Source organism: Corvus cornix, chromosome 2 (assembly GCF_000738735.6).
Source record: "Corvus cornix cornix isolate S_Up_H32 chromosome 2, ASM73873v5, whole genome shotgun sequence".
Classification (NCBI taxonomy): Eukaryota; Metazoa; Chordata; class Aves; order Passeriformes; family Corvidae; genus Corvus; species Corvus cornix.
Window position 1 is genome coordinate 24,494,136 of NC_046333.1, and position 18,397 is coordinate 24,512,532.

Here is an 18,397-nt window from a genome sequence, read left to right on the forward strand (position 1 = left end):
CTGCCACTGATCACAACCCTCTGAGATCTGCTGTTCAGACAGTTCTCAAAACATCTCACTGTCCACTCATCCACATGGCACTTCCTGAGTTAAACTATGAGGATGTCACAGGACACAGTGTCAAAAATCTTCCTAAAAGCCAGGTAGACAATATTCAGTGCTCTTGCCTTATCTAGCCAGGGGATAGACAGTTGTTTTATCATACAGTTAGATTGGTTAAGCATGATTTTCCTTTGGTGAATCCATACTGACTAATCCTGATCACCTTCTTGTCATCCCACGATGACCTTGAGGGTGAACCATTCCCCATCACCTCTCCAGAGACTGTGAGACTGTGCATTGGTTTTGCAACGCCTGGTTTTTGGTGGTGGGGGGGCCACAGAGGTGGCTTCTGTGAGAAGCTGCAAGAATCTTCCACCATGTCTGGCAGAGCCAGTCCCTGATGGCTCTGAAGAGGGACATGCCACTGGCCAAAGCTGGACCAATTGGAAATGATACTAATGCCTCTGTGATAACATATTTAAGAAGAAATCAAAACAAAGGTGGTGGCGCTGTTTTAATTCCAGCTGGAGAAGAGGAGGAGGTGAGAGTATGTGAGGGAAACAACATGGGGACACCAAGGTCAGTGGAGAAGGAGGGGCAGGATCCAGGCACCAGAGCTGAGATTCCTCTACAGGCCATGGTGATGACCATGATGAAGTAGGCAGCCCTGCAGCCCATGGAGTTCCATAGGGGATGCAGAGATCCATCCACAGCCCATGGGGGAGGTGCCCACACCAGAGCAGGTGGATGCCTGGAAGAGGCTGTGGTCCTGTGGGAGACCTGGTGGAGAGAGGGGGCCCCTGCATCCAAGGTGGAGCAGCCTGTCCTTGGAGGACTGCAACCTGTGGAAGAGTGACCAACGCCTCAGTTTTGGGAGGACTGTTTGCCTGTGGGAGGAATTCACATTGCAGCAGTTTTGGGAGGACCGCTGCTTGTGAGATTGGGACCATGCGGAGTTCGTGGAGAACTGTCTCCTGTGGGAAGGGACTCCACAGTCTCACAGGTGAATGACTTCTCTTCCTGAGCCAAGTGGAAGAAGAGCTTGGGTGATGAACTGACCAAAACCCCTACTCCCTATGCTGTCAGTGGGAAGGAGGGAGCGGTTGGGGAAAAAAGCCTTCTCATTATCCTGCTCTGATTTTGTTAGTAATAAATTGACTTTCTAAGTCGAGCCTGGTTTGCCCTTGGAGTGCTTTCTCCCAGTCCTTATCTCAGCTCATGAGCCTTTGTTAAATTTTCACTCCTCTACCCAGCTGTAGCAGGGGAGGGTAAGTGAGTGACTTTCATGGGTACCTGGCATTTAGCCAGTGTCAAACCATGACAGACTGGCTGGCCCGTAGTTCCTCAGAGTCCTTCTTGCCCTTTAAGAAAGACTGGGGTGATGTTTGCTTTAAGTTTTTGTGCACCTCTCCTAACCGCCATGACCTTTCAAAGATGATTGTAAGGAGCCTCGCTGTAATGTCCACCAGCTCTCTCAGCACTCAGGGATGCATCCCATCAGAGCCCATGGACTTCAGATATCAAGTTTGCCTAGGTGTTCTCTAACCCCAGTCCTAGACCAACAGAAACTTCCTTCCAACATTCTTTTACCCTGGTTTCCTGAGTCAGAGATTCTTGAGGGTTTGTCAGTGAGACTGATGCAAAGATGTTCACATACTCCATCTTCTCTGTGTCCTCTCTTACTAGGTTCCCCCCTCTGTTTGGTAATAGGCCCACATTATCCTTACTTTTCCTTTTGTTATTGATGTATTTGAAGCCTTTCTTTCTGTCTGTGACATCCTTGGCCAGATGTAATTCCAGATGGGCCTTGGCCTTCGTTGTCTCATTTCTACTTACTCTTACAACTTATTTATGTTCATTTCAAGTGGCCTGACACTGCTTCAGTCTCCTGTGTATTTCCTGTTTCAGTATTAACAGGAGTTCCTAGTTCATTTGTCTCTTGCCCCTGTGCTCAATTTCTTGTTCATTGGGGTGCAGATTATGCTAATTATACTCAGGTCCCTCCAACCTCAGACACTTGGAAGCAGGTGCGTAGAATAATTGTTTGTTATCTGTTTGTTTTACCGAAGAATAATTCGCCTAGTGTTGTGTTACCTGTGGTTATCCTATTTTGCATATTCCTTTATACATTACCTTTATCATACATACTTATATATACAAGTATGTACACATATGTCTTTCTATATATAATTGCATATACCAAATATATGCTTATACTAATATCAAACCAAGATATGTAATTACTTTTAAAAAGAGGCAACCACAGGTCTTACATTTGCGATTAGTGACATCAAACATGCCAGAACAAGAATACCAGAGAGCTCAAGAACATCTCCAGTGCTTTACTTCCCAGTGCAAACCATTTGTTGAATAGTGATTGTACAAAGCAGAGAAATGGTGTCTGTTAAGGAGCATCTGCATTGGAGAAGAGAAGGAAAATATGAAAAGAAACCACATCTCAGTCATTTCCTTGTCTGACCTAAGGGGAGAATTACCCAGTGTACCCAGCTTTTATCATGATTAGGATGAACCATGTAGGGTCACATGATGGTTCAGTATCTCAAGGATCAGTTCTGTACCATCCTACCCATCAGGCTGTAGGGAATTGCTATTCCATAAAGGTATGAGAAGCTCCCAGAAAGCTCCCCAAAATCAAGTTAGATTTCAAAAGGGAGGAGGTTTCCCAGGGATTGAGGTGAAGCTGACCAGCCTGTAGTTCCATGTGTCCTCCTAGCCTGTCCTGAAGCTAGAAGTGACAGCATGTGTGGAGGCCATGCTCCGACTCTCCTTTCCTTCAAAATTGTGGTATGTATGGTGTAAAAGGGAATATTTCCCATGCACTATAAAGTTAATTTGCACTTGTACTCAGTTTTTCTTGCATAACTTTTCTTTCTATTTCTGTTGAAGTCTCAGATGCTTTCTTTTCTCTCTTGTGAGAGTCGTGTTTCATCTTGCAACCCACAGGTTTATGTAGCTAAAGTTTGAATTAATATGTGTGACATGGCGTTATGCAGAGACTGGTTTTAGTTGTTCTTCTGCCATAATCCTCAAGTCCTCTTTATGCTTGACTCTGTGTTTGGTTGTTTATTATGATTCCTAAATACTCTCTGACTAAATATGTGTCTTGTTTTCTTTGTTTCTAGATGTGAAACTTTACTTGTATTAAAAGTATTTTGCATGCTAATCTATCAAGCATTCATGTAGCTCTGCCTGCATCAGTACTATGTCTTTGATACTGATTACTGTTACTTAGGCTTACTCATTTTACATCTACTTTTTTATTTTTTTGCATTGTCCCTTTGGAGATGCCCACTTCAGTTTAACTGGAGAAATGAGTAATAAAAAGGATTTTGATACTTAAAAGTTTTAACATTAACATGATTCAACTCTCTCTGTTGTATATGACTTTCCTTGCCTCATAAACATCTCTGGCCTACACTAATCAATATATACTCTGTCTAGCACAGCAGAGTTTTCATGGTTGATATATGTAAGCAGAAAAGACAGAGAACATGTATATCCAGCTCTGCCTTCATAGGGACAAGAATTGTGATGTTTTTCAGAGCATGGAACCATCACCGCTTTTTTAAACCAAGCATACTAGTCATCATAAATAGGTACAGAATCTGTAGAGTTCTTCAAATTCTTTTGTCTATGCTGGAAGTGTTGTAATAGCTGGGAGGTTTATTACTGTTAATTGCAAAGAAAAGATAATATTCTGTCAGCATGTGATTATCCTGAAGACTTCCAGAAATGGTTGACCACAGTTTCTGGTCCAGTTTCTATTTGTAACTTAGCAATTTTATAATCTAGGAGGAGATAGATACTAACGCACTATTTTCAGGATAGCTGCAACGTACCTCTGGTGACATGTGGTTTTTACATTAATTTTGGTGGCTGACCTTTTGTAGATCCACACTGATTGTTCCCAGGTATTTTTCTCCTCCATGTACCTAAAAACAGATTTGAATTTTAGCTAATCAGCCAATAGTTCTTGGGTTCTTTTTGTTTGTTTGTATATAGTTGCAACAATTACCTTTCTCTAGTCATTGGGTTCCTACCCCATTCTTACAATCTTTCAGAGGTGATGGAGAAGTGGGATATCATCCTGGTCTCTCAGTGACCTTAAATGCACTGCCTTACAGTCCTAGGAAGTTCTGTAGGTTGGGATTTCTCCAGAAGTCCCTGACTCGAACTTATTCTACTACAGGTAGTTAGTTTTTCCCTTTGAATCTTTTCTGTTGACCCAGAAACCTAGAAGACTTCACTGGTGATAATGAAGGCAAAATCTGAAGCAGTGTCCTGAATCTGTGAAAGCAGACCAAAGCACTGAGTGACTCATCCTTATATGCATTTGTTGTCAAAAATTGATCCAACCCATTAAGGATATGGGCTCATAGGGCCTTGATTTTTTGTTTGTTCTTTTACTGTTGATTTAATAATCAGTGTTGAATCAACATTACCAGTCTCGTTAACTGATTAAAACTAGAACTTTGGGGTTTTATTGAATAAAGAATCTACTGATGCCATTACATGAGGAACTTGCAGATAAATAGCTTCTTTGGTAGAGGGAAGTGATTGATAAATTTGACATCTTTGTAGCTATCTGCAATATGTACATTGTGAAGCCAGTCTGCAAAATAAAATTAGATCTGATGTGAACTTGGCAGATCATTTTGAAAGATACAAATTCAGATAAAAATAATTTTGTTTTGTTTTTTGGGATCTAAATAGAATGAATGTAATCAGGATTTGTATTTCCAACTTAAAAGATATCCCTATGTGGATGTGTGTATACTTTGAGGTGCTGGACACAATAGAGAACATACAATTTAAGTTTGGGAAATTAAATTAATATTTTCAGATGAGCTTTCTGTCAATACTGAGGTCTTAGCAATTTGTGGTATTGATTTTGTCATAGCAGCAAAATTTTAGAGGTAGAAACACTTTTTTTTGCTGTTTTCTTCCCCTTGGCTCCTCTAAAGGAAAACTTCACCTTTTTTTTTTCTTCTTTCTTAACCTCTTCTGTTGAATTCAGGGCAAGCATACAAAGAAGAGTCATTGTTACCCACCAATGAACAGAGATCACCGCAGAATCATCCATGAATTAGCTCAGGTTTATGGCATTGAAAGTGTGAGCTATGACAACGAACCAAAGCGCAATGTTGTTATCACTGCAGTGAAGTATGTAATTTATTGTTGTTTTCAAATCTTTACAGTATAGTTTAAATAATTGGATGGTTTTTTATCACTTAGCAGAATGAGTTTATTTACAATGCAATTTGCAAAATGCAGCAATTTCCAGTAGAAATTTTTTTTTAAAGCAGTTTTTGAATTGATAGTTTCATGGGTTCATTTCCACTACTTAAGTAAATCTTCAGAGAAGAAAACACAATTAGAAATAAAAAAAGCTAAGAAAATATTTTGCAAGATTGTTTTCCGTTCATCATAGCAGTAACTTTTTGTCATCAGCTAAATTTGATAGAGGTATCAGAAATAAAATACATAATAAAATTTTATGAAAACTAATTACTGGTTTGAGAAATCATACTTTAAATTTACACTACCTTTGAAAAAATATGGTTATTGTAACATATTTCTCCATCTATCTGAAGCTGTCACAGTGTATACTCCCTCTTCAGTTAATGGACAAAGAGGGAGCTGGAATTACTGCAAATTGAAGAGATTTCGTAGCAAAAATGAAAATTTTTGGAGAACACTCAGAAAAGGCAGTTATAGTAGAGAAGAAAATGAAGGGAATATAGCTAGGGGAAAAGCAAGCTGACTGCACTAGAGACATAGTATGGGAAGGCTTCAGGTATCAGGGCTTCATTGACCGTGCTCCTTACTCAGCAGCATATTTAGTTTTGTGCTGTCAAATTGTGATTATTTGACAACCAATTGTTTTAAACTGTAAATATTGACTGCAGTTGTAAGAAATCTGTCATCTTCCATGCTATTAGAGTGCCATGAGCTACTCCTTAACTTGTTCATCAGTTGGTAGCTTAGCTACAATCTTGATTTCTTCCAAGAGAGATGGAACATTACTTTGATCTTACAACTTATGATACTTTTTGTTTCAAGTAAAGGAAGATGAACAAAGTGTTCATATTTGAAAAAGCTTATTTTAAAAAAAAAGAAAGAAATTAGGGGGCAGGATGAGAAATTAGTGAAGAGAATAAAAGGAGCAGGGCAGATGATTATGCTTCAAAAGCAAAGGCAAGTCCTGCAACTTGAGAATGGGAGGCCTTCCTCTATGGTTTTAGGAGAGATTGCACACTTGCTTCTACTCTTGCTCCTTGTGTTCTTCAGGGAATAGCATACTGTGCAGAATGCACATGCTTCTTTTTCATCACTGCCGCTCTTAAAAGACACTTGAGTGGTGTACTGAGACTATTCTTCAGCGCACACCAATATTTCTTAAATTAATGGATTCATCCAGAACTTCTTTTAATTTTCTTTTTATCTGCCACTTCTTCAAGATATAAAAAACATTGTAGCCTCAGATGAGGAATAGCTCAAGTTGCAGAATGATATTTTTGTGTATTTCACAATGGCTTCTTCAACTCCCAGAGCTTGTAATCACCAGAAAGTCAAAATGGTTTTGTTTCATTCTGTCTCAGCAATGCCTTCGGATTTCTATCATGGGCTCCTCCATGTATAAATAAATGAAAATCATTCAGACAAGAAGACCATTCCTTCTCTTCACACTCCACCATTGTCTCATTCAAATGGTAGCATCGCTATTACAGGTAGGTTAGAAGAGTGAGAAAGTCCCATTGCTAAGAAAGCTTCTTTCAACCAGGCTTCGTCCTCTTCCAGAGATCTAGGGGCACACTTCATAAACCTGCTTTGCTCTCAGCCTCTGCCTCCATCACCATCAGTAAAAGTTGATCATATTAGCTGCATTAGAGTCACTCATGTACGGCATTACCCATATATAACCACAGAGATCATTCCCAGTTTTGACTGTTAACCTTGATCTGAATTACAGTTCTGGTGTCATTTGAAGTGTAAGACCCGTAGTGAATCCTTGTAAGTGCTTTTCTCTGTGCTTACCTGTTGGTCATCTTTGCAGTCACCATCTTTTCAACAGTTGCAGTACCAGATTCTTTCTGAACTATGTTCAGAGGTAATGGATAATGTCCAGACTGTTATGATGAAAAGAGTAAAGCTTCCTTTCCAAGTAGACACTTGTGTTTCGCTGAACCTGTCAATGGTTTTTTGAAGTTTTTTACTCAGATGAGTAAAACTTTTCTCCTTCTCTAAATAACTCTGGATTCCAGAGCCTGTTAAAGGGGTGTCTGCTTGTTTTTATGTAGTGACCACTGTGTAAGCAGCTTGTATGGACTTGAGACATCCTGGAAGTGATTTTGAGGGCAGTCATCCCTGTAAGACCCATCCTCTTCCTGTTACTTCCAGGAAGAACATTAGGGTCAGTTTCTCCTCATTAACAAGGGGACTTCTCAAGAAGGTGACAAGGTCCTGCATGGTTCTCAGTGAGAAAGCCACATGCTGCCACAGTCTCATTGACATGTCCTTTGTTTTTTTTTTTTTTTACCCAGGGTTTTATTTCCTTTCGATGAGGTCAGTCTGGAAATGGCTCAGAAATGGTTACATAGATGTAGGTTATACAAGATCAGCAGGATCAAAGACCTAAAGAAATTAAAACCCCTGTAACCACATGGAACACCCTTATCATTATAGTTGCATCGCAGAAAGAAAAAACTGCACATCCCAGTGGCAGGGTTGAGAGGAAAGTATATGTTCTGGGGAAATAACATTATCCTTTGACTTCTTTAAGTTTTTCTGGGCATGTTTCAGTACTTGAACTCTAGGTACAAATTCATTTTACTTAACTATCTCTGCAGCCTTTCTGGTATCTAAAATAAATTCAGATTCAATTTGACAGAAATTATGATGACTACATGAAGGTACTCTTGTTTATTTAAGAGCTTTTTTTCCACCCTTCACTGTCTAAGAATTTCATCTTCTGCCATGAGGCAAAAGCTAACTTTCTCTGTACCCCCTTTTGCAATCACGAAGGCCTATTGTAAGGCAATGCCTCTCGACATCTGCAACTTCTAAGAATGTTAAAGCAATTTAAGTACAAATAATGCTATAAGGTCACCAGCCAAGGTGGTTTTAACAGCAGTCCTGCTTCAGAAAAAAAGCTGCATCTTTTTCTTATTGTTTTTTTCTTAAACATTGACATTGTTTGCCCTGAGAATAGTGTATGTTGCTTCTGGAAAGCTTAGGCATAGACTATATGAAGTTTAAACAATATGGGGATTATTTAAGAGCCATTTGCTTCATTATTCCACCTCAACTGTTATCAGTTTTTGGAGACATTTTTCACAAAAATCTGCTCTGTCTGAAATATGATGGCACATTATTGCAAGACTACATGGAATTAGTCTGGACAGAGTAGTGGACAAGGAATTTTGTAGTATTTCATACCAAAACAGATCAATGCTGACCCATCCTATAGTTACAAAAATTGAGCTTGCAGTCTTGAAGAAGATAAATTGAGTCATGATTTCCACATTCCGGTTTTATACAACAGGCCATCCTGTCAGCACTAGCACTGCCTTAAAATCAGCAGATAATTTATGTTCAAGCTTCTCCCTGTACTGCTGTTAAAAATGTGTCATCTCAACTTTTTTGCTTGAGGCAGGCACTTGGCTTTTTTTTTCCTTACTTTGAGACTAAGTTAATGAAACGAAGAATAGCAACTTTCATATCAAAATGTCCAAAATACTTGCAGAGCTTTTTGTGTTCATATCAACAGTTCTTTTACAACTGATGATAGATAACCATGGCTGGATAGGTAGGGTCTGCTTTCTTTCTTATTTCCAGTAATTAATTAATCAAAGTTTTTTTTTTCCCCCCATTGTACATCTCTTTAGTTGAATTCAATTGTTTGGGGTTTTTCCACATGGACTAAATGTGGGCTGTTTCATCTCTTTTTTTCCTCTTTAACCAATCAGTGTGCCACCAAGGTATACAGAAAGTGGTGTTCATTTTGCTGGAATGTAAGTTTATAGATTTTTGTCTCTAAATCTCCTGTGGTTTCATGACATACCAATTTGCTGTTTATCTCTTCTGCTTTTTTTTGAGGAATGCTAAATTTTCTCAAAGCTATAACAGGTCTAGGCCTTGATGTAACCAAAGTAGATTTTGTTCCAGGATCATCTCTAATTGTTCACAAGGCTTTGATCCCTCCTAATTTTTAAAGGTATGCTAGATTAACCCTCTACATCCTGGGAACATTTAACTTTAGAGCAGAACTGCTGATTTACATTCTTGAAATGCAGGACCATTCTCTTTTTTCAGTAAGATTTCTTTTTTTTTAGCTAATTAGTAGAAATCAGTGCACATGTATTCTTCGAAGTGTTGTGTTTCTGACATTTCAGAGCTCTCATTTATTTTCTTCTTTTTTTACTGTACAAGCAAGATTTAGTCTGATGTTCTAGAGTAAGGACAGACACTTTAGTTGTTGAAGGCCTTTCTAGCCTTTCTTTTTTTTGCTTAATTACCTCCAGGCAATTTGCTTTCCATGTTTTTGCGCATCACAGTTGATAAAAATGAAAGAGGACAACAGAATACCCTCCCATCTACCACTGTTGTCTTTTTCCAGTTAGAACTCTACCATTGAGATGTAAGTGAAATGGCAGTGGGAGCATTTGGCTTTATATGGCAGGCTTAGAGCTAAAGGACTTCTTAACCATTTTAGACAAGAGAGGAAAATTAGCTGTTCTCAACTGATAGGACTGTAATATACTTGTTGTTAGAGTGTACATGTAAACATAATATAACCTTGAAAAAATTACGGTCATTGGCAAGTAACTTCTTTTCCAGATAATGAAAACTTTCACTGTTGGGGAGATGGGGGTGCTTTTTAAATTGGTGACCTATGTTTGTAAGATTTTGTAGTTCATTTGAATAGACTGTCAGTACTCAGTTTAAAACAATACTGAAAGGAGCTCAGGGATCATCACGTAATATTTTAGTGGACTTTTGACTTACCTTGAAAGTGTTGTGGAGTTTTTCATCTGTGTTGCCACAATATCACAAAAATTTGCCCTTAAATACAAACTCATAGAAACAAGACATTATAAAATAAAAAAGATAAATATGATGGAAATAAGACAAATACATAATTTTTGTAAGCTCTGAAATAGAACTGGCGTTCATCTGTGTACTGTTGTGAGATTTCAACTGCTTAAAGCTCTCAGGGAAATGGGGAGAAAGTATGAATTACCAAGAATGTGACAAAGCATGGAACTCAACATGTGCACATTTCTGGAATTATAACAATGCACAACACATTGCTTTGCAGCATTTCTGCTATTCAGTGTGTAATTTTGAAAGAAACAAGATGCATGTGTTGGTATTCATTGAGTAGAAATTTAATTAGCAAACACAGAGAATCTCGTGATCTAGAGGAGTTTATTTAGAAATGCATAAATAAAGTAATTAAGGAGGAAATATTATTTAGTACTTGACATAGAATCATGTAGGTTGGGAAAAGACCCTTAAGATCATTGAGTCCAATTGTACTACCAAGTCTGCCCTTAAACCAAGTCCCCAAACACCATATCTACACATCTTTTAAATACCTCCAGGGATGGTGACAGCCACTTCCCTGGGCAGCCTGTTCCAATGCTTGGCAGTTCTCTCAGTGAAGAACTTTTTGCTAATACCCGATAAAAACCATTCAGGAATGCAGTTTGATTAGTGTACAAGAAGTAGTTTGGTCTGAAAATGTCAGTAGCATGGGTTTAGAAGAAGGTGCAGGAAGGGTAAGAAATTGACCTTGATGAGGTTTAAGAATTTTAATTTATTCATCTTATCTGCTCCCAGATAAGATGAAAAAGAAACTGTTAATGGGAAAGCTCTTTCAGTCTTGCAGTTAAATCATCCAAGTGAAATAGGACAAACTCGTTCTTGAAAGTAGCTCATGAATTTAGAGGAAATTTTAAGACATCTCCACAATCTATTAGAGATACAGTGTGTTTGGTAATGATTTGGATTGGTTTTTTTAGTTAGATGCCTTTTTGGAACAATCTTTCTAGGACATTTTTTTCCTGGGTGTTGGGGGTTGTTTGTTTCAGACTTTTTTTTTTTTTTTTTTAATATATCCTTCCTCTTTCTCCAGCCATTGCAGCCTTTGGGCATAGACTGCCAACTGAAGTTGAGTGTGATTCAAAGCTTAGAACATATAAGTATACATGCTAAAGTACACTGTTCTCCTATACTGGAGAACATACTGCCCTGTGACTATAGCCATGGGGTGACCCTTACACTTCAGATGGGACAGGCACAAGTGTGATGCTTCATTGTGTGGTGGCAATCACATAATAGATTGTAATTAGTGTGGAGGACAGAAGCTGATTTTTTAATTTCCCCACTCTAATGCATAATGTTTTTTTTCTGATCTGATTCACCTGGAATTGCTTACAAGGAAGAGGCAGTTGTTGTTTGGGAGAGTGCTGCTTAGCAGGGTGCTGTGATCAACAAGTTTAACATGATTTACTGCCAGAGTTTGAGAAGGTGCTTCCAAAACTTTAGGTAATATGTTGTAGAGATTCAGTGAACCGTGTTCTCATGCTGCTGAGTTAAGCTATTAAGTTGTTCCTTCTGATTTATATCTTGTTCTTTAAAAGAACAGATATGTTGCCCTTGAGTATAAGTATTCCGGTTTTGGTATTTTAACAGTTGATCATTTAATGCACTTCATAGTAGAAAGGATTTGTGGACCTGACATGCAGAAAAGGAGTTTGGGTACCAATGCTCAAATCTAGTGAGCTGCTTCTGCATCTTTTATAGACAGAAGTGAAGAGACATTTAGAATACTGGATATCTTCTTTGTAATGAAAATGTATTTTTTGCAGTGTTGGTCTCCATGGTTGGAAAATTAAGTATTTGAATAGATGATTTAAGAATGCAAGTATGAACTCTGACACCAAAACTGCTACTTACAAATATTACTCATTCCCAACTTCTTAATGAATATGATTTCCTATTGAATTAAGTAACCTTTCTTTTATTTCTTTAGAGGGAAATCGGTTTGTCCAAGCAATACCTTAACTTCTGTGCTAGATAAAGAAATGCAGAGCAGGCCTGCACCTCCTCTTCCTCATTACAAACAAACAGATAAGTAAGGAATTTGGATTTAAAACCATATTCTTCAGTTTTGTTCTGAGTTCCCCAAGGAACATGTTCCTAAGCTTCAATTTTATACATCGTTTCTTCTTTTTTCTTAACCCACACACAGCTTTGGAGCTTGCAGCATGCACTGAGATGTTCTTTCCACAGAAGCAAGCCTGAAATTAAGTGATACAAAAACATAGGATTGACTGTGTGTTATAGGGGTAGTAGTATAACAAATATTATGGGGTTTTAAAATTATTTTTTAATAAATATTACATGATTGGGAAGAGAGTGCTGTTTTGGAGGTTTGGGGATTCCTTTTTTTTTTTACCTTTAACCCAGAGTAGTGTCTTACTGGCAGAAAATTATTTATTTGGACAGATACTAAATGTATTTTTTTGTGTGGATATGACTACACAGTTGATTAAAAGTGAACTACCATTTTTATCAGATAGTGAGTATTACTGAAGGTGGGATATATAAGATATCTTGGTCAATAGTCCTAAAAGGACAGTCTTTACATTTTATGACCTGCCAGCTTCACATACCTGTAGTTATCTCATAGTTATGATTTTTTTTTTTTTTTTAATGGATGGCTTATTATTTTTTCAGGTTTACCTTTCAAAAGTGTTTTCTTCCCAAGTTTTTCCCAGATTAGCATCTGAAGTCATGTTCAAGTACCTTTTACAGAAGGGGACTGCTTAATGTTGCAGTAGCTACTGTTGGTAGATGCTGCTGGAATACAAAGTAGGCTGTTCTGAGAAAATTTAAATCGTTTCAGAGCTAAGCATCTAGAGCAAAATACATTTCCAAAAGGATTGCTTAAGGTGTAATTCAATGTCAGTTTTAAACAGGTTGTTACTCTTCATTTCCACTTCTGTGGGATTGCTGTCTTCAGTGACCCTGATTAATGACAAGGAGTTATGTAGCAAAATTAAATAAAGGACTTTAGCCATTTATTTTTCATTTCTAGAAGTAAAGTTTCTTTAGAAGTTCTTAATTCTACAAAACCTTGTGAAAGATCTCATACTGTCTTACTGAAAAAAATCTTTAGTGTTTGAATTTGCTATTACCATATTTTTTTTGTTACTCTTGCTTTTGAAATCAAGTGGATTTATCATCAGCTCAGTTCAACAGTATTTCTTTTGCTGTTTCTTTTAAGAGGGCATTTTGGACATTTAATCTTCAGTACAGTATCATTTTTTTAATAAATATTACTGGTAAACTACATTTTCTAGTAAAACCCCAAAACAAATTCTGTCGATTCAGACACATGTCGATGTACATTAATTTAATCAAGCATATGTTTTTGTCAAAATTCAGTTAACAAAGGCTTTCTGGAGCATTAAGGTACTCCAACTAAAACTTAATTTAGAAGTGCATGCTATTGACCGATGCAGTGTGTATGTGCACATTGAGACATTACAGGAGTTTGTGATTCAGTTTACTTTGTATCTTGTTTTACATGCATGTGAGTAATATCTAATATTTTTATAATTTCAGGAGTAGTGGAAACAGTGGTTTATCCAAACCATTAAAGGAAGAGCCAGTAATTGACTACTTTGATGTCCAGGACTGAAGTGATTGATGGTGAATCATTCAGATGAATCAGAATCACATAGATTATGATACAGAAGCTTAGAGGTGAAAATGCTAAGTTATTGTGTGAGGTGCTTTTTGATTATCTGTCAAATGATCAGTTGTTCAATATATTCATAATTTGACATCTAAAGTTAGATTGATAAGCTAGTTTAAAAAGTTAAGCATTTCAACAGTTTATGTAACTGCATAATACCTAATAGTGGTACAGCTTTTTAAATCTGGGTTTGGTGCAATTTTGTATCTAATGTGCTGTCAGAATAATGTAGATTTTCATTGATGACTTTGAAGCAAGAGAACTGGTGGTAAACAAATATATTTTTGGAATATTAAGAACAACAATAAATCTCAAATATTTATTTTGACATATATCACGCAAGTTAAAATGGACTAGAAATAATACATGATAAAAACACTGGTTGGGATATTCTTAAGTATTTTCATGTTTTATTAATTCATTTTTGGTTTAATGTGGTAAATTTGAGAATTTGAGTTATACTTCTACATGGAAAGAAATATAAAATTTATGTGTGAATATATACATAAATGCCTATTAAGAGCAGAGACTTGCTTTGGAATCTGAAGAACCAGTATTTGGGGAAGGTGGGGAATTGAGACTTACTCTAATTTATCTCAAATTTGGTATGTTACAAAAAGAAAAGAAAAACAAGCAAAAACAAAGAAAAAAACCCAAAGCAAACAACAACAAAACCAACTCCACAACATGAGATTACTACTACTACTATGTTTTTATTCAAGACCTTGAACAAAATCAGACATTACATATTATTTTGGTGTTCTGTGCATGGTTTTATTGCGGTTTATTTTTTTTTTCTGTACTGTGCAAGCTTAAGATAAATGCGTGAAGTTTGGTTTAAGTATGTTATGTATTTGGAATAATACTTGTAACAGTTATAAGACCATCTGCCTGAACTATTTGGCAATGGAAGATCTTTGTTTTATGGGAAATACCATTAGCAAAATGGGAGGGCAGTTTAAACACTGAAAGACACCAGAGTGGTCTCATGATGGTGAATTGTTTCCAGATCTTGATTTAAGATAGCTGAGTAGCTCTCTGGGAGAGGAGATTGTAGGTCTGATCAGAAGAGGTGGTACAGCTCTGAATTTGAGTAATACCTGTTCTCCTGAGGAGAAGGTTTTTTGTATTAATAGCTTTGGGAACTCTGACACTGAGGTACTCTGGTTCTTGTTGCTTGAGGCTGCAACAATGTAGCACTAGAGGTGAGTCCCCTGTACAGCATCAGAGGCTGATGCTAAAAAGGGGCTCACTATGTTGTAGTGTGAGATTCATTGCCAAAAAACGGAAGGCATTTACTCATGCTTAGATTCACTTAGAGTTATCATATGACCCTGAGCCTTAACTATGAAGCATTCCATGGCTACATTTCAATTGAGCAGCTCATGAAACATGGAACAAGTAGAAAACTCACAGACCATATCTGTCCCCCCAAATGTTTTGAAAATAAAATGCATGCTATTATTGTATATTTTTATAGGAGTTTATTATTTCACATTTTAAAAGATGCAGTCTTAAATGTTACTAAACATTTGAAGTGTTTCAGGTAAAACAGGTACCTTCAAGAGTGTTCAGGCTTTTAATTTGTATGTAGTGATTTTAATTTGTTTTACTTTTTTGTCTAAGACTTTGTGAACAGAAATGAAAAATAAATCAGTATGTCTTACATTGCCCTTAATTTCTTAAGCAAATTATGGTTTAATTCTACAAGGTGTACTGCTAAGCTCAGCTGAAGAAATAAGTTACTTAGCACCTTTCCAGGAATGTATTTCCTCAATCCCTTCCTTGTGAGGACTGTATCTGTACCAGTGCTTGCAGACAAATGCTGACTCAATGTGGCCAAAAAAAGGCTATTTCTGGTTTTGAAACTCAGAGCTATGTTAATATAGCACTGATTTCAAGCTTGTAAGACCTCTAGGAAGAATGTACATAGTTACGTTGCAAAGGTAGGTTCCAGACAGGAGCTGGCAACACATGTCCAGTGAACTGAGTCAGGTGCTTGTATGCTGGAGCACACACAGTTGGTTTACTATAGGTAGACCTAACATTACAGAAAACCAAAGTGGTTTAGTTGATAAGAAATGGAATAAAGGTGCAGCCTACTAACTTTTCACAGTTTCACATGAATATAGCCAAAACCATCACATTTGCACCTCTGATTTGAAATTTAAAACCTAAAAGGTTTTCATAGCATTATTTTCAGCTCTGTTTAGTGGAATTCTTATCAGATTATGGCATTAACATAAAAATGAGAGCTTTGGTGTGACGCACTTCAGCAGTCAAGTTGCCACTGCTTGTAATAAGAAAATGGGGGTAATCTCAGTTTCTCAGGCTAAGATTAATAATTATTACTGAATCTGTTCATACTGAGAAGTCCTACTTCTTATCACTTGCCTCTTAACCACATGAATGTTAAAACATTTTTATAGATCTGTATGTTACACATCTCTAAATCATGGCTATTGGAGCATACCTGTAGTTACGAAGAAATTCGTAAGTACTGAATCTTTTTTTTAAATGCATTTTAATAATTTGGTTAAAAATATGATACCATATGTTTGCCATGAAAGTAATTTTCCCCTGGAACTCAGCTACATAGCCTTAAGAAAGAATTCAGTAAGGCTAACAGTGGTGCTGGTCTCTCTGTTTTTGTTTGCTTTTGCTGCAATCTTTGACTTTCATATGGTATAGTCATAAGGCTGGAGTTTTGATATATGTGATAACTTAGCTTCATATTGCACGTGTGCTTCGTGGAAATACTTTTCAAATAGCTATTTTTTAAATCTGAGCTGGCCTTTACACCTTTTATCTAATAGAAAAATAAGTAGGTAAAAGAAATCTTTGCATCCGTGAAGTCAGTGACAAAAATAATTTTGACATCACTGTAACTATGACTTCAGCTTTGATATGCTAGCAATTTTCCACAGCCCTAAGAATAATAATTTCCTGTAAATATATTTACCTTTCAGTAAGCATCTTCTGAAATAAGTTATGTGATACCAGTTGGAATCCATGCAACTTCATGAAGTGCTTTTAAAACTGTGTTTAAAATAGGCAGGTAGTTTGGCATTTGGGCTGTGCTGTTGCCTTTCTGTATAGTTTAACATATTTAACGTGCTCTGAATATTCAGTATTTGGGTTTAACCTAAAATTGTATAAGATGCATAAGTAGACTTCAATATCACTGTTTCTGTGGCAGTTTTTACAGTATCTGCTTCATAATGAAATGAGCAAAATAAAATTTTTCTACAACGCTTGTTATTTGTTGAAAAATTCATATTTAACTTGATTTTTTCAAGTTACTGATGTAAAATTACTTTCTTTATAAACCCAAAATAAATCTTAATTTAAAGTTCAGTGCTTTGGAATTGTTTGCAAACTTCATCTTGGTGTTCAAGGGTTGGAAGACTGAGACATCACAGAGAAACAAGAGTAAAAATTTAAATGGACATTTGGGAAGACTTTTCCCTCAAATTTTTATATAAAATGTGTGATTTCCTGGATCTGAAGTGATTTTTAAATGAATGCTGTGTGGAGAATGAAGCACGTAAAGAGGACTCCCCAGGAAATGGAGAGTATGCTGCCTTCTCGGAATTCAGAACTACAGGAGAGATGATTCTGGATAGAAATGTACATTTTGGTTATATGAAAAACCCTTTATTATGTCAGCCTAAATGCTACTTGGCAATAAAATGTATGATTTTAACTTATGGTCCCTTTATTGTTGTTTGTTCACCATTCAGTTGTAACGGTGACTGTAAGGCAGATGGGGGGAAGGGAAGTGAGGACTAATGTAACTTTAAAGTCCCTGTGGGCTTTAGATACAACAAATTCAGGATGATAAATGGGGGGTGGAGAGATGATGTAAAAATTTTGCCATCACAGTTCAGTAAGTGATGGGAAGATTCAAAGAACAAGCAGTCTGAAAATCAGAAGTTTGAAATAATTTGAACTGCCTGCTCCTGAAACTTTTAAACCTGGTCATGCATTTTCAGCAAAAGCCTGACCTGGTATTTCAGATGAAGTGCAAGATGGCTCATAGAAATTCAGAAAGTGATCTGAGATTGAAGAATCTTGAAAGACAGGTGAAAACCTTTTATCTTGCTATGTCAACTGTCTCTAAGTTTGGACGTCCATTTCATGTATTTTTGGAAGATGAGGATGGCATGTTGCGGGTATACAAGCATTGGAAAATGTGTTACCTAGAAATCTTTGCCTGAAAAAAAACACTTGCACTTCAGTTAGGTCTGTCATGGACTAGGGGGAGACCAAATAAGTCTTCCTTATCAGTGTGTGCAAATGGCAGCGGAAGAGACAATCAGTTTTGTTTTCTGAACCCTTTTCCATGTTTGGAAATAGGCTTAGATGGATACTATTGTTCAAATGTTGGGTTTCAAGTATTTTAGCCTTTGTAGATAGTGAATTCCCAGCAGAAGCTATCATATTTAACAAATGCTGTCCTCATCCTTTACTAAAATGCTGAATTCCTAAGATGGTTGATGTGCAAATTTTTATGTCTATATACTTGTTACTTAACCATAAACCAGAATATTAGAGCCATTA

The 18,397-nt window shown here is 36.9% G+C and overlaps 1 protein-coding gene and 1 long non-coding RNA gene across 9 annotated transcripts in view; one reads left to right on the top strand and one right to left on the bottom strand.

Annotated features, from left to right (window-relative positions):
* The window catches only part of NFX1 (nuclear transcription factor, X-box binding 1), an 86,992-nt gene extending 69,452 nt beyond the window's left edge, over positions 1–17,540 (top strand). The window contains exons 22-24 of one of the 8 annotated variants that reach the window (XM_010398615.4): positions 5,081–5,226; positions 12,104–12,205; positions 13,702–17,540. In XM_010398615.4, coding sequence (XP_010396917.2) covers positions 5,081–5,226; positions 12,104–12,205; positions 13,702–13,777 — 324 coding nt within the window. In that variant the 3' untranslated portion in view covers positions 13,778–17,540. Of the gene's footprint in view, positions 1–5,080; positions 5,227–12,103; positions 12,206–13,701 lie in introns of those variants that run through there. The other 7 variants (XR_002045332.3, XM_019285637.3, XM_010398616.4 and 4 more) reach the window with 7 other exon arrangements.
* Positions 5,206–13,778, bottom strand: LOC120411891. Its single transcript, XR_005604463.1, has 2 exons — positions 12,817–13,778; positions 5,206–12,371 (listed from the first exon to the last, which is right to left on the bottom strand). It is a non-coding gene; the product is annotated as an uncharacterized LOC120411891 (long non-coding RNA).
* Positions 17,541–18,397: the final 857 nt, after the last annotated feature.